Raw genomic sequence first — 13,316 nt, forward strand, 5'->3', positions numbered from 1 at the left:
TTTTTTTTTTTAATTTAGGCTCAGCACTCATAGCTCAGTGTTTAGGGCACTGGTCACATACACCAGAGCTGGAGAGTCTGAATCTAGCCTGGGCCTGCTAAACAATGACAACTACAACAAAAAAATAGCTGGGTGTTGCCATGGATGCCTATAGTCCCAGCAACTTGGAAGGCTGAGGCAAGAGAATCACTTAAGCCCAAGAGTTTGAGGTTGCTGTGAGCTGTGACACCACGACACTCTACTGTGGGCAACAAAGTGAGACTCTAAAAAACACACTTGAATTTATATAGGGATTCAGCCTTTACTCCCACAAAGTAATTTCTAAAAATTATGCAGCATATACACATACATATATATAAAATATATGTGTTGTGCATATTTTTTCTATAACTTACAAAATATTTTCATATCTATTATCTTACTTGATCCTAAACTGACTTTGAGAGGCAGTTATTATCTACATTTTCCAGATAAGGAAACTGAGGTTCAGAGAAGGCCTTGAGAATCCAGCCCTTGATCTTCTCATTACATTATACTGGCATGCAGTAACTGACCATGACACCTCCTGTGCACAAGTAAGCAAAGCATTTCAGTTCTGTGCGAGAACAACATGCACTTGATGCCTGTGGCTCTGGTGGTTTTATGAGAAGATTACTCCCTTCTTTGCAGGTTGCTTTATATCTGGAGATTGGCTAGACAAAAAATGAAGGACTTCACGCTTGGACTAGCCCTTTTAAGAAACACTTAACTCCAGGCTGGTGCAGCTCACATGTATAATCCTAGCACTCTAGAAGGCCAAGGTAGATGGATTGCTTGAGCTCAGGAGTTAGAAACCAGCCTGAGGGAGAGTGAGACCCCCATCTTTACTAAAAATAGAAAACTTAGCCAGGCAGTTTTGGCAGGCACCCATAGTCCCAGCTATTTGGATGGCTGAGGCAAGAGAATTGCTTGAACCCAGGAGTTTGAGGTTGCTGTGAGCTATGCAAAAACAAACAAACAAACAAACAAACAAAAAAACCACTTAACTCCTTTACTTTATACAGGAGTACACAGAAGCCCTGAAGGCCAAATGATTTGTCACATTCCCCCAATCAGTTAGAGGTAGAGTAAGGTGACCAGTCATCCTACTTTTGGCGGGACAGTCCTGATTTTTAACAATTTGTCCCATGTCCCGTGGCGTTTTAAAAAAGTCCCAATTTTTGGAAAGAATGCACGACAAGCTAGGGAACGGCAGGAGAACAGGAAGAGAATATACGGTTTTTGGCTGCCATGTGGCTATTTCACCAGGATATGAGTTTGATATTATTTTTGTTAATTTTATAATGTTAAACTTTAATAATAACAAATAACTGCTGAGAACTGATTATTGAGAACTGCTTATCAAAGTTTGCATTGTTGTCAGGCCCCCCCACCCCCGTCAATGGTGTCCCGCTTTACCAATGTTAAAATCTGGTCACCTTAAGGTGGAGTCAAAACCAGAAGCCAGGTTTCCTAAGTTCTCTTCTTTATACAGCATTGCCTCTATAGCTTTCTACCCATTTCTATGATTTTGGTTACATACCCCATTCTGACCTTCTTTGCCTTAACCATTTCCCTTGTGTCTACTGGTTGAATTTCTGCATGGATACTGCTATGGCACACAAGGCCCTGCACAAACTGGCACAAGATACTTCCCCACCAATGAACCTTCTCTCACACCATGGGAATTACTACTGACTCCTCCAGGTGCTGGCCTCTTGTGTAAGATACTGATAAAGTTGTCCTTCTGGAGCTGTGTTGGTAAAAGCCATACACCTGACAGTAAGGACTTGAGTTTCTTCTCTATCACTCAGGAACCACTTGGGCGAAGGCATTCAGGTGGGAGGGAAAAAACAGCCTCTGGAACCTGGCAGCTTTGGGCAGGGACCTCTCCTTCCTTATGCCAACAGTGACATAGTGAGACTCTGTCTTAAAAAATAATAATAATAATGATAAATAACTTTGGTTCTCTTCCCCAAACTGTTGTTATTTTGGCAAGCTCTCATGTTTTCCTGGTACAGACATCTTCAATCTTTTCTGACACTAATTCCTCTTCCAAAACCTGTGCTCCTTTACAACAGGATCTGCCTGTAGTTGCCATGTCTAGCATGAAACATATAAGGTATTCAATAAACATTAGTCTAGTGAATAAAATAGCAACTTTTTTCCTTTAACAATTTTTTTTTTTTTTGAGACAAAAGTCTCAGTCTGTTGCCCTCTGTAGAATACCCTGGCATTATAGCTGACAGCAACCTCAAACTACTGGGCTTGAGTGATCCTTTTGCCTCAACCTACCAAGCAGCAGGATCCACAGGTGCCCACCATAACACCTTGCTAATTTTTCTTTTAACAGAGACAGGAGTCTCTCTCTCGCTCACCTGCCCTCAAACTCCTAAGCTCAAGCAATGCTCCCAGAGTGCTGGGATTACAGGCTTGAGCCACCAAGCCTGGCCAACAATATTTTTTAATTGGTTAATTGATGAACACTGCAAACAATTCAAACTGTACCCCCTCAAAAGAAAAAAAAATCAGGGAAAAGTAAAGTCCCATCCCAAACCCTTCCTCCCCCCATATCAGTAGTGTTTCCTTTCAGATTGTCTATGCACATATGGGTATTTAAGTGTGTTCCAGTCTTATACATATGGTACAAAAAATTATAAGATATAATTTATATGTAAATATACGTGAGCAATTTATGTAATATTATGGAGCATGCATAATTGTATAATATATAACATGTAAATAATATTTAATTTAAATACATATTTTTACACAAAATTGATTTTTTCCCTTAGCTTATGTCAGGCATCATTTTTTATTTTTTAATTAAGAGCAGTTTAGTCTTCCATCGTAGGGGCATAACATGATTTACTTTACAGACCTGATGTTTCCAGTTTACAAATACTGCCATTGTCACTATCGAGAGATCCCGTCGCCAAACACAGAAATACCATCGCTCTCACCCCAGCCCCCGGTGGCTCTGCATTTTCAAAGACCTTTTCACGCACCCAGGAGCAGGGCCTTGCACCGAACGCAGTCCTCACCGCAGGGCGGAAGACCTCCCGACCCGCGAGCGCGGAGACTACGGGACCGAACCCGCCCCTCCCCTCCCCCAGCGTCTGCCGGCCGCCCGGCTCGCCGGCTCAAACGTGCCGGAACGTCAGCGCCCGGCCTCGCTCAGCTCTGGACTCACTGGGTGGACTGGGCGCGGCCGGCTCGGCGCGGGGCGGGGCTCTGCCGGGGCTGGGCGGGGCTCCGGCCGGCGGGGCGCGGCCGGCGTGCGGGGCTCCTCCCCTTTCCTCCGGCGGCGCCGACGGCAGCAGCACTTCCGGGTCGGCGCGGAGGCCGGGCGGAGGCGCAGCGGCGGCTGTTATTGTTCGGCTGGGCTCGGACGGGCGCTGTGTCTCTCGACTCCGCGGTTGTCAGTTTGTCCGGCATCCTCTCGGCCCCTCACTCCCGGCAGCTGACGGCGGCGGTGGCGGCGGCGGGCGGGGCCTGGCGTTTCGAGGCTGAGCAGCGCGGGGGTGAGGGGCGCGGAGGAGGAGCAGTAGCCGGAGGAGGAGCCGTGTGCCCTGGCACTGAGCGGCCGCGGCCATGGCGTACGCCTATCTCTTCAAGTACATCATCATTGGCGACACAGGTGAGGACCTCCGGCGCTGCCGGGCGGGTGTCAGCGGCCTCTGGGCCCGGGCTGCGGGGTGGACGGCGTCTGGCAGAGGCGCGGACGCGGACTCCGCCCGGCGCCTCCCTCCCGGCCGCGCCGCTCCATTTCCGCAGTGCTGGAGCTGGTGACGTGGGCACTGCGAGCGGCCGCGGCCTGGCCAGGCCCAGTCCACGGGCGGCCCCCGACCGGTCAGCCTTGCAATCGAGGGCCGCGGCAGCCGTTTGCGACGCCCGATCTTGGAAGTGTGCGATAGGAGGGACAGTCCAGGACCGTCAGAGCCCGACTCAGGCGGTTGCACCCCATTGCAGGGCTCCTCACCTTGGGTGTCTTCGCGGCCCCCGAGGGAGGGAGGGAGGACGAGAAGAGCAGAAGGTGACAGCACCGGGGTCTTGGTTTTCCTGACCAATCCCCCGTCTTGCACGCGTCTGCCAAGATCTGAGCAAGGGGCTTTCTGATGTGGGACAGCCAGCTGGGAAGAGAAGGAAATCTTTTTTAAAAAATGTTTTTAACACCATCCCGAGTCAAAATAAGTCACATCTCTCCGTTGGATAGCTGGAGAATTCTTTTCGGGGTTATTAAAGCATGAAAGAGTTCTGTGGACTATTGCCACGTGTAAACTGGGATTATTTGATAGTAATGCAAGGCCATTCAGTGCCCTGGGTGTGTGCATACGCATGTATGTTGAGGACGCTGTTTGTTTTTAGATATGTCAATGAGTCCAGTGTCACAACTGCTAATTTTCAGGTGATCTCATGCCCATTTGAAGTGGAAATAAATTTGGTTATTCCAACTTAAATAACGTTTTAGTATATTTCTCAGAAAAGTAAAGAAAGCCATTGTAAAATATTTTTAATACCTGTAATTTTGGCATTACTTTGAATCTAATAATAAACGTAAGACTAGTTCAGGTTTTACAACTATTAATATACCAGAGTCTCATTTCACTGGTGACTCTTGCACAACTTGGGACGTTTTGCACAACTTTGGAAATGTAAGCAGCAGGTTGTGATTGCACTAATGATGTAGCAGGTTCTATAGGTAACTAAAGAAGCATGTTGATGCTGCCTAGAAGAAATACTTTCTGCTTTAAACATGGGTTTTCAGAAAAAAGTTTTTGGTGTGCGAATGTGTATGGAAAGTGGATGGTTTTATATCTAAAATTCTGGTAAAGCAGTGTTTTGCAAATGTTTGGTAGCAAATTTGTAAACTTTAGAAAATGCTGTGGTATATTTGGTAAAAGGAAGGCGGGTTCTCACACCTTCTGGCAAAATTGGATTTAGGTTGTAAAAATGAGATTGGAGAGAAATGTATCATGCAAGGAGTAGCAGGACAACAGATAATAACAAGATGGTGCTCCATTCTCTTCGAATTTGCCCTCCTCCAAAAACATCCCCCATGCAGTTCCAAAGGAAGATACTCCTTTCTTGCCTTCACTGCTTTTAAGACATAGTTCAGGCACTGAATACTTGACACTAGTCTCACTGCTTTCGTTGGGTCAGTATGGTGTATTGTTAGCGTAATTGTCCTAAATTACACTACTCCTCTGCTCCCTCACAGTTTTTATTTTGACTTTCACTCAAGTCTGTTTTTCCCACTATTCCCCACTGTGCTTCTGCCACTGAGGACCAGTGGCCGATTGCTGTGGGTTTTCTTGGGCCCTGCTACTCTCTGTGCTTAGAGTGCTTTCTGCTGCAGTCTCATCCTGTGGTGGTAATTCTGTAAGTCCTTCAAAGTCTTAGCTGAATCTTCCATAATGCCTTCAGAGTCAGAATTTTTCTGGTATTCTGGCTGAAAGTGACGACTCCTTTTCTGTCTGGATTTATGTTCCTCACTTTGTGTCATTCTTCTGATATTAATCCAGACTCTCTTGTTTTATACATACTTGTGTAGGCATCTGTATTTGATTATGAACTTCTTGAAAGCAGAAAAGGTGTTTTGTATGACTCTGTGTTTCACTAAGAGCCTAGTAAAAGGTAGCCTATATGTTAATGAACAAGTCAAATAGGCCTCTGTATTCCTGTTAGTACATATTAATATGTTGACAGAAATTTTTTTCGTGCAGTTCTGCCACTGTTTTTTGACTTTATGCAAAATCCTTTACCTAATATTTCCTTAATTCAAGGTATACCCATACGTGTAAGATACACTCGGTTCAGCTCTCCCCACAAAAAAAGATATTATATCAGTAGTGTGAGGTTCATATTGCTTGTTTAGAAAATTGTGGTGTGAAAAGCATGCATCTTTGAATGAGGAAATTACTTAATTTTTTTTCTGTAAAACATTCTTAGCCTTTCCTTCTCTCAGTAGTATGTGAAATAAAGTGAGAATAAATGTGAAAGTACATTGATTTCCTAAGGAAAAGGAACTGTGCACATTTTTCCTTTTCAGAATTCCCCCTTTTTTCTTTTTTTCTTTCTTTTTTTGTTTTTGAGACAGTCTCTGTCGCCCTGCATATGTAGAGTGCTATGGCATCATAGCTCACAGCAACCTCCAGTTCCTGGACTGAAGCAATCTTTTTGCCTCAGCCTTCAGAGTAGCTGATGCTACAAATGTGGGCCACAACATCCAGCTAATTTTTCTGTTTTTAGTAGAGAAGGGGTCTCACTTTGCTCAGGCTGGTCTCTCAAACTCCTGAGCTCAAGAAATCCACCACCATGGCCTCCCAGAGTGTTAGGATTACAGGTGTGAGCCATCTCACCTTGGTCTCTCTCTTTCATAGAAGAGATTTTGAAACTTTTTTTTTTTTTTGAGACAGAGTCTCACTCAGTTGCCCTGGGTAGAGTTTGGTGGCCTCATAGCTCACAGCAACCTCAAACTCCTGGGTTTGAGCCATCTTCTTGCCTCAGCCTCCAGAGTAGCTGAAACTCCAGGCACTTGTCACAATGCCCCACTAATTGGGTTTTACTCTTGCTCAAGTTGGTCTTGAACTCTTGAGTTTAAGCAGTCCATTGGTCTCAGCCTCCCAGAGTGTTAGAATTACAGGCGGGAGCCACCAAGCCCAACCTAGACTTTTGAAACTTTTACATCAGTGGTTGTCTGTCCCGACCCACAGGAACTGTATTAAAGGGTTGCAGCATTAGAAGGTTGAGAACCACTGTTTTACATAATCATGATACTGTTGAACTATTTTCTTACTGTAAGGTTAAATGCAGTTAAAATGTAGCATTAAAACTTTTCCTTGGTAGTGTATTATTTCTGAAAAATCATTTAGAAAAATGTGTCATTTAAATCTAGATATAAAGTGGAAAGTGGTTTTTACTAAGGCTTGCCCAGTATCATAACAGATAATTATCAAGCATAGAGGGAAAGAAAAATTATAATAAACCCATAGTAATTGTTGCTAGTGAAATTCTTGCTTCAGCTTACCATTAGCCCTCCTTGCTCCCAGACACAAAGAGGCACAAACCTGGTTGTATTCCTCTATCTGAAATGCCCTTCCCTCAAAAAAAAAAAAAAAAAAGGAAAGGTTAACTTTTGTCACCGGGCCAACTCCTATTTTTCCGTTCTTTTAAGATGACAACAACCCCCACCACTCCCTGTTGGATTATACTAGTCCCCTCCTTTCTTCCCTCTCCTGCCTCCCTATTCCTACTTGCATTTTAAATAATCTTTTTGTTAGGAAGGCCTTTGATTTCCTCTTAGGTGAAAAGGTAGGCTGTCCATTATTAGAGATTTTTAATAGTTTAGTGGATGGACCCTTGGGGGAGGTGCTAAGTGATGTCTGAGCTAAAATTAGAACGATGAGTAAGGATTTGCTAGGGTGGGCAAGGGAGAATGTGTGGTTTGTATTTGGAAGTCATGTTTGTAGCTTAGGAATGAGTGACCTGGGTTTCACATTTGGTAGCTAATAACATATAAATGGAGTTCTTATTATCTAAGCGCTCTTATTTAAGCTTTAGAAATTATGAAGTTTTGTAGGTAAGAAAAATTCTCATAACGGGAAAATATTTACCATATTAAGAAATTAATGTGACCAGGCACAGTGACTCACACCTAAGCCGAGGTGGGTGGATTACTTGAGCTCACAAGTTTGAGACCATTCTGAGCAAGAGTGAGACCCCCCCTCTCTAAAAATAGCGGGATGTTGTGGCTGGCACCTGTAGTCCTAGCTGGGAGGCTGAGGCAAGAGAATTGTTTGAGCCCAAGAGTTTGAGATTGCTGTAAGCTGTGATGCCAGAGCACTCTCCCAAGGGCAGCAACTAGGTGAGGCTCTGTCCCCAAAACTAAATAAATAAATAAATAATAAATAGTTCATTTATTTATCCTCTTGGCTTTGGCATAGGGTCCTGCAGATTACAATAAAGCTTGAATTAGTTAAAAAGTCAAATTACTTATGCTAAAAATGCAAGCATTTATTTGATGAAAATGATTTTGGAGTGTTTGATTACATGCAGAAGTGCTGGTAAATGGGAATCTGGCAGAGTGATCTTCTTTGAATGAAGTAGCTAATGATCATTCATTGAATGAATATTGACTGAAGAAAACTTGGTTGTGATGGTAAAGAATCACCGTAGGGAAGACTAGGAAAGTTATTAGCAAAGAAGACTTAGCAGGAAGAATCAAAGGGGAAGAGAAACCTGGACAGAACAGTGTCATAGAGGGGAAGCAGATCCCATAAAGGGGACTGTTGGTTGAAATGGTAGAAAGGCACTAGTGCTTTGCCACAGTGTTGGGATAGGGAGATGAGTGAAGGGAGACCTTTAGGTATACTTTCTTTTATGTTTTTTTAAAAAATACAGATATTTTATATATTAAGTATATGTATAGAAAAAAATCCAGAAAACTGCACACTTAACAATTACTTCTGAGGAGGAGAGTAAGTAGAATTGTGTGCTTGTGTTGAAAGAGTTGGTATTGATGGCTGTGCGCAGTGGCTCAACGCCTGTAAACCTAGCACTCTGAAAGGCCGAGGTGGGTGGATTACCTGAGCTCACAAATTGGAGACCAGCCTGAGCCAAAGTGAGACCAATCTCTAAAAATAGCTGGGCATTGTGGCAGGTGCCTGTAGTCCCATCTACTTGGGAGGCTGAAACAAGAGAATAGCTTGAGCCCAAGAGTTGGAGGTTGCTGTGAGCTATGATGCTACGGCACTCTACCAAGGGTGACACAAGTGAGACTCTGTCTCCACCCCACCCCTCCGGCCAAAAAAAGAGTTGATATTGGTGAAATGGGTCTTTCTACATTGTAGAGTCCTCCTGCATTATTTTCTTCCTCAAAAATTTAAGCAATATTATAAATAATATTGCTGTTTTTGAAAACAGATATTGGGAAGTTAAAAGCAGAGTCATATAGTGGGCTGTCTTATTGAAGAGAGTGTGAAATGGAAGGAAAGAATGAAAAGTTTAGACTTGGTGAGCTGGTGTATGCCCATGTACATGGGTGTGTAGTTGTTTATGTGTATTGTAAAATAGACTTGAGATTGAAAATGCCAGAGGGAAGGGAGGAGCAAAATCTTAGAGGAGTTTTGAAAGTATTAGGTTCTTCAGAGTTTAAGAGTTTTTACAAAAGGATTGCCTTTTTCTATGGGAGACTCAAGGTTAAGTTTCTTGTGAACCACCCAGGGTGTGTGTTCAAAGATTCATTGGCCCAAACCCCAGATATTATGATTCACTAGATTTGAGGGGGAGCTCAGTGTTGGAAAACCTGTGGCCAGAAACACTAATCATTGAGTTTTTTTGGTTTTTTGTGTTTTTTGAGGCAGAATTTCAAGCTGTTGCTCTAGGTATAGCTCACAGCAACCTCCAACTCTTGGAGTCAAGCTATCCTTTTGCCTCAGTTTTTCTGTTTTTAGGAGAGATGGGGTCTTGCTTTTGCTCAGATTGGTCTGTAACTCCTGAGCTCAAGCCATCCACCTGCCTGGGCCTCCCAGAGTGCTGGGATTATAGGTATGAGCCACCTCATGCTTATGAGCAGATTTGTTAGAGTATCTTCAGAAAACAGTGGAAAAACAAACTGAGAAGGTCAGAGATAGAATTCTGTTATTGAAGCTTAATAGCTGCTTTTACATACATATTTCATATTTATTGTTAAGTGTATAGTTTTCTGGATTTTTTTCTATATATATACATAATATGTAAAATATCTGTATTTTTTAAAAAACATAAAATAAGACATGTAATATATATGGACAGTTCAGTAGTTTTAAAAAATAATAAACACTCAGCTCAGCGCCCATGGCTCAAGCAGCTAAGGCGCCAGCCACATATACCTGAGCTGGCAGATTCGAATCCAGCCTGGACCACTAAACAATGACGGCTGCAACCAGGAGCCAGGAGACAGGAGAATCCCTTGAGCCCAGGAGTTGGAGGTTGCTGTGAGCTGTGATTGCTACATCACTCTACTTAGTGGGATAGCTTGAGGCTCTGTCTCAAAAAAAAATAATAATAATAAACATTCATACATACTAAGGGACAATATCCTGGTTAACCAGGTTTCCACTAGCCTGACTTACATATTAATCTTCCCATCATAGTTGTATCACTTAAGCCTGTCTTTAGATGTATTTACCTATTTTGTTTATCAAAGGAGAATTGAAACATATCTGAGACATATTTTTTAATGTTCTCAAGAATTTAGATGATAGGCTTTTGTTATATTTAAATTTGTTTTACATATTGTTATTGGTAGTTAGTCTTTCATGATTTTTGACTAGGTCTTTCCTGTTCCCTGTACTTAATCCAATTTATTTGCTACTTCCTTCCCCTAATACTTGTATTTTCCTGAGACTTGATATTGAACCACAGAGAATGTTGGCTCTGACGTTCTCATTCCTTCTTCCCTCTCATCATCGCCCCTGGTAAACCCCCTCCTTTCTCAAAGAAAACCCATCTTGGGGCAGTGCCTGTGGCTCAAAGGAGTAAGGCACTGATCCCATATGCCGGAGGTGGTGGGTTCAAACCCAGCCCTGGCCAAAAACTGCAAAAAAAAGAATGCCCATCCCCCTTCCTGGTGCACTTGACCTTTTTGTCCCCCTCTATTCCTGCACCAGCATGAAATTACTTTTCTTATTTATCTCCCCCAACTGTACCCCTCCCTGCTTTAGCTCTCCAGCTTACCTCCTCTAGCAGTAGCCAGTCATTTTGCTGTTTTATTTGGGCAGACCTAGTTTTGCCAGCTCAGCTGTTTTTCCCTCTCTTTCTGGCCCCACTGTGCTTACTCTGTTTATTCTCTGCTCCTGCTCAGCCCCTGAGGCTGTGTCCTCTGCTATAAAACCTGTAGCCATATGTGGCCCTCCCTTGTTCCCTTACTTTTTGTTTTCTTTGTGAAATTTCCCATTTTATTTCATTAGCCTTGTTTATTTGCAAGTTTTAATATACTCTGCATTTTAGCTGTTATTCTTCACTTGTAAGTAAAGAGTGTCTGGCAAAAAACAAAAAGCTGAATTCCTTCTGCTGTCACACACAGGTAGTCACCCTTCGGTGTTTCTTAACTCAAACTACTTGAGTCTCATCCTTGGAGATGCTATTTTAGTAGCTCTATAGGAAGTCCTGAACATCTGTATTTTTAAGAAGTATTGTTTGTAACAGCAGTACTGTAACATTCCTCTCCTGGTCAGTCATGGGTCTTTTTTGCTTATATTTCCAAAATTGATTTTTTTCTGTTATCAAATTTTCTACTATTTGTGAGTTACAGTCATGCCATTGCACTCCAGCCTGAATGATAGAGTGAGATCCTGTCTCAAAAAAAAAAAAAAAAAAAAATTCTGTTTTTTGGGAGTTCCCCATCACATTACCTTTTGGCACTAAGTCTGTATGGTAGATTCTCATGAGGAATCTTCCATAGTTTTAATAATTCCTACACAGTATAAAAGGGTTACTATCTTTTAATCCTTCAGCAGATATAGGAGATTACCATTTTACAGATGAAGAAACTGAGCTGTGTCATTTGGGGCAAATAATTTTAGTAAGTGGGGGGGCAAAGATCTCCAGCCATCTGGTTCCAACGGCTCTTTGCCCTTCCTTTTTTCATCTCTTCTGAGGCTTTGCTTTTCATAGCTATGATGTAGCCTTAGGTTTTCTCCCAGTTCTCTCTTCAAAATGTTCTCATTTTCAGGTATAGCTGACAGTTTACTGTGTTTCTGGCCAAATGTGAGAAAGAAAAGGAGAAAATGAATATTGGTGACTGCAAGCTGTGGCCAACTCCTTGAAGGCAGGACGGTACTACACAGAGTCAGTTAATTCCTGTAAATGATGAATGTGTGCTAGGTAGGGTCTGTTGGGCAGACTATATGCACTGACCGGTTTGTCCTCCTTATTTCATAAAGAAGGTTTTTTTTTTTTTTTAGGAGACAGAGTCTCATTTCGTTGCCCTCAGTAGAGTGCTATTGTGTTACACAGCTCACAGCAACCACCAACTCCTGGGCTTAGGCGCTTCTCTTGTTTCAGCCTCCTGAGTAGCTGGGACTACAGGAGCCTGCCACAACGCCTGGCTATTTGGGCTAGGTTTGAACCCGCCACCCTCGGTATATGGGGCTGGCGCCCTACTCACTGAGCCACAGGTGCCACCAAGAATTTGAGGCCAGGTGCAATGGCTCATGCCTGTAATCCTAGCTCCCTGGGAGGCCAAGGCAGGTGCATTGCCTGAGCTCACAGGTTCGAGACCAGCGTGAGCAAGTGCAAGGTCCTGTCTCTAAAAAATAGCCAGGCATGATGGTGGGTACCTATAGTCCCAGGTACTTGGGAGGCTGAGGCAAGAGAATAGCTTGAGCCCAAGAGTTGAGGTTGCTGTGAGCTATGATGCCACAGCTCTACTGAAGGCAACAAAGTGAGACTCTGTCTCAAAAAAAAAGAAACTACAATACAAAAACAACAACAAAACACAAAGAATTTGAGGGCAGCTTAAATGCTTTTGTATCATTTTCAGTTTTCTTATTAAATGAGAGAATAAAGGTATGTTAATTTTCTATTACTACCCTAATAAACTACCATAAGAAATGTAGCAGTTCAAACAAGATGAATTTATCTTACAGTTTAGTAGTCTGATGTGTCTCACTGGGCTAAAACCATAGTTTGAGCAAGGTTGCTTCCCTTCTGGAGAGTGCTGGCTCATTTAGGTTGTTGACAGAATATAGTTTTTTGTTGTTTTTTTTTTTTTTGCTGGCTGTCATCTGAAGTTTTATCACAGCTTCTGGAACTCATACACATACCCACATTTTGGTCTCTGCCATTCTTCCTCCATCTTTACAGCCAGCAACAGTGAGTCATGACCTTCTCCTGTCCCATGTTTTTGATCCTTCTTGGGTCATCCTTTGCCTCTGCACGAAAGGTCCTTTGCTTTTAAAGACTCCTGTGATTAGATTAGGTTCAACTGGCTAATCCATGATGATCTTCCCATCTCAAAGTCTAATCTTAATCACAACTGCAAAGTCTTCTTTGCCAGGTAAGGTAAGATATTCACAGGTTCTGGGCATTAGGAGGGCATTATTCTGCTTGCTGTAGAGGGCTAAGGAGCAAATGGTAGAAACAGTAAAATGAAATCAGAAGAGGCAGTAGTACCTGAAGTATATGATAGGAAGTTGTGTGCACTTTGAAATGGATACTGTATTTAGCACTAACCAGTGCAGGGAGACAGCCTTGCTCATTTACTTTAATAATAGTATTTATTATTTTTAAAAAGTGTATGCATGCATATACTT

General features: G+C 42.8%; 1 protein-coding gene and 1 pseudogene across 1 annotated transcript in view; one reads left to right on the plus strand and one right to left on the minus strand.

Annotated features, from left to right (window-relative positions):
* LOC100955416 overlaps nucleotides 1–3,614 on the minus strand; it is a 69,627-nt pseudogene extending 66,013 nt beyond the window's left edge.
* The window catches only part of RAB2A (RAB2A, member RAS oncogene family), a 116,595-nt gene continuing 106,543 nt past the window's right edge, over nucleotides 3,265–13,316 (plus strand). The window contains exon 1 of the mRNA XM_003802167.3: nucleotides 3,265–3,658. Coding sequence (XP_003802215.1) covers nucleotides 3,613–3,658 — 46 coding nt within the window. The 5' untranslated portion in view covers nucleotides 3,265–3,612. The remainder of the gene's footprint in view (nucleotides 3,659–13,316) is intronic.

This window comes from Otolemur garnettii, unplaced genomic scaffold (genome assembly GCF_000181295.1).
Source record: "Otolemur garnettii isolate 467f Iridium unplaced genomic scaffold, OtoGar3 scaffold00234, whole genome shotgun sequence".
Taxonomy (NCBI): domain Eukaryota; kingdom Metazoa; phylum Chordata; class Mammalia; order Primates; family Galagidae; genus Otolemur; species Otolemur garnettii.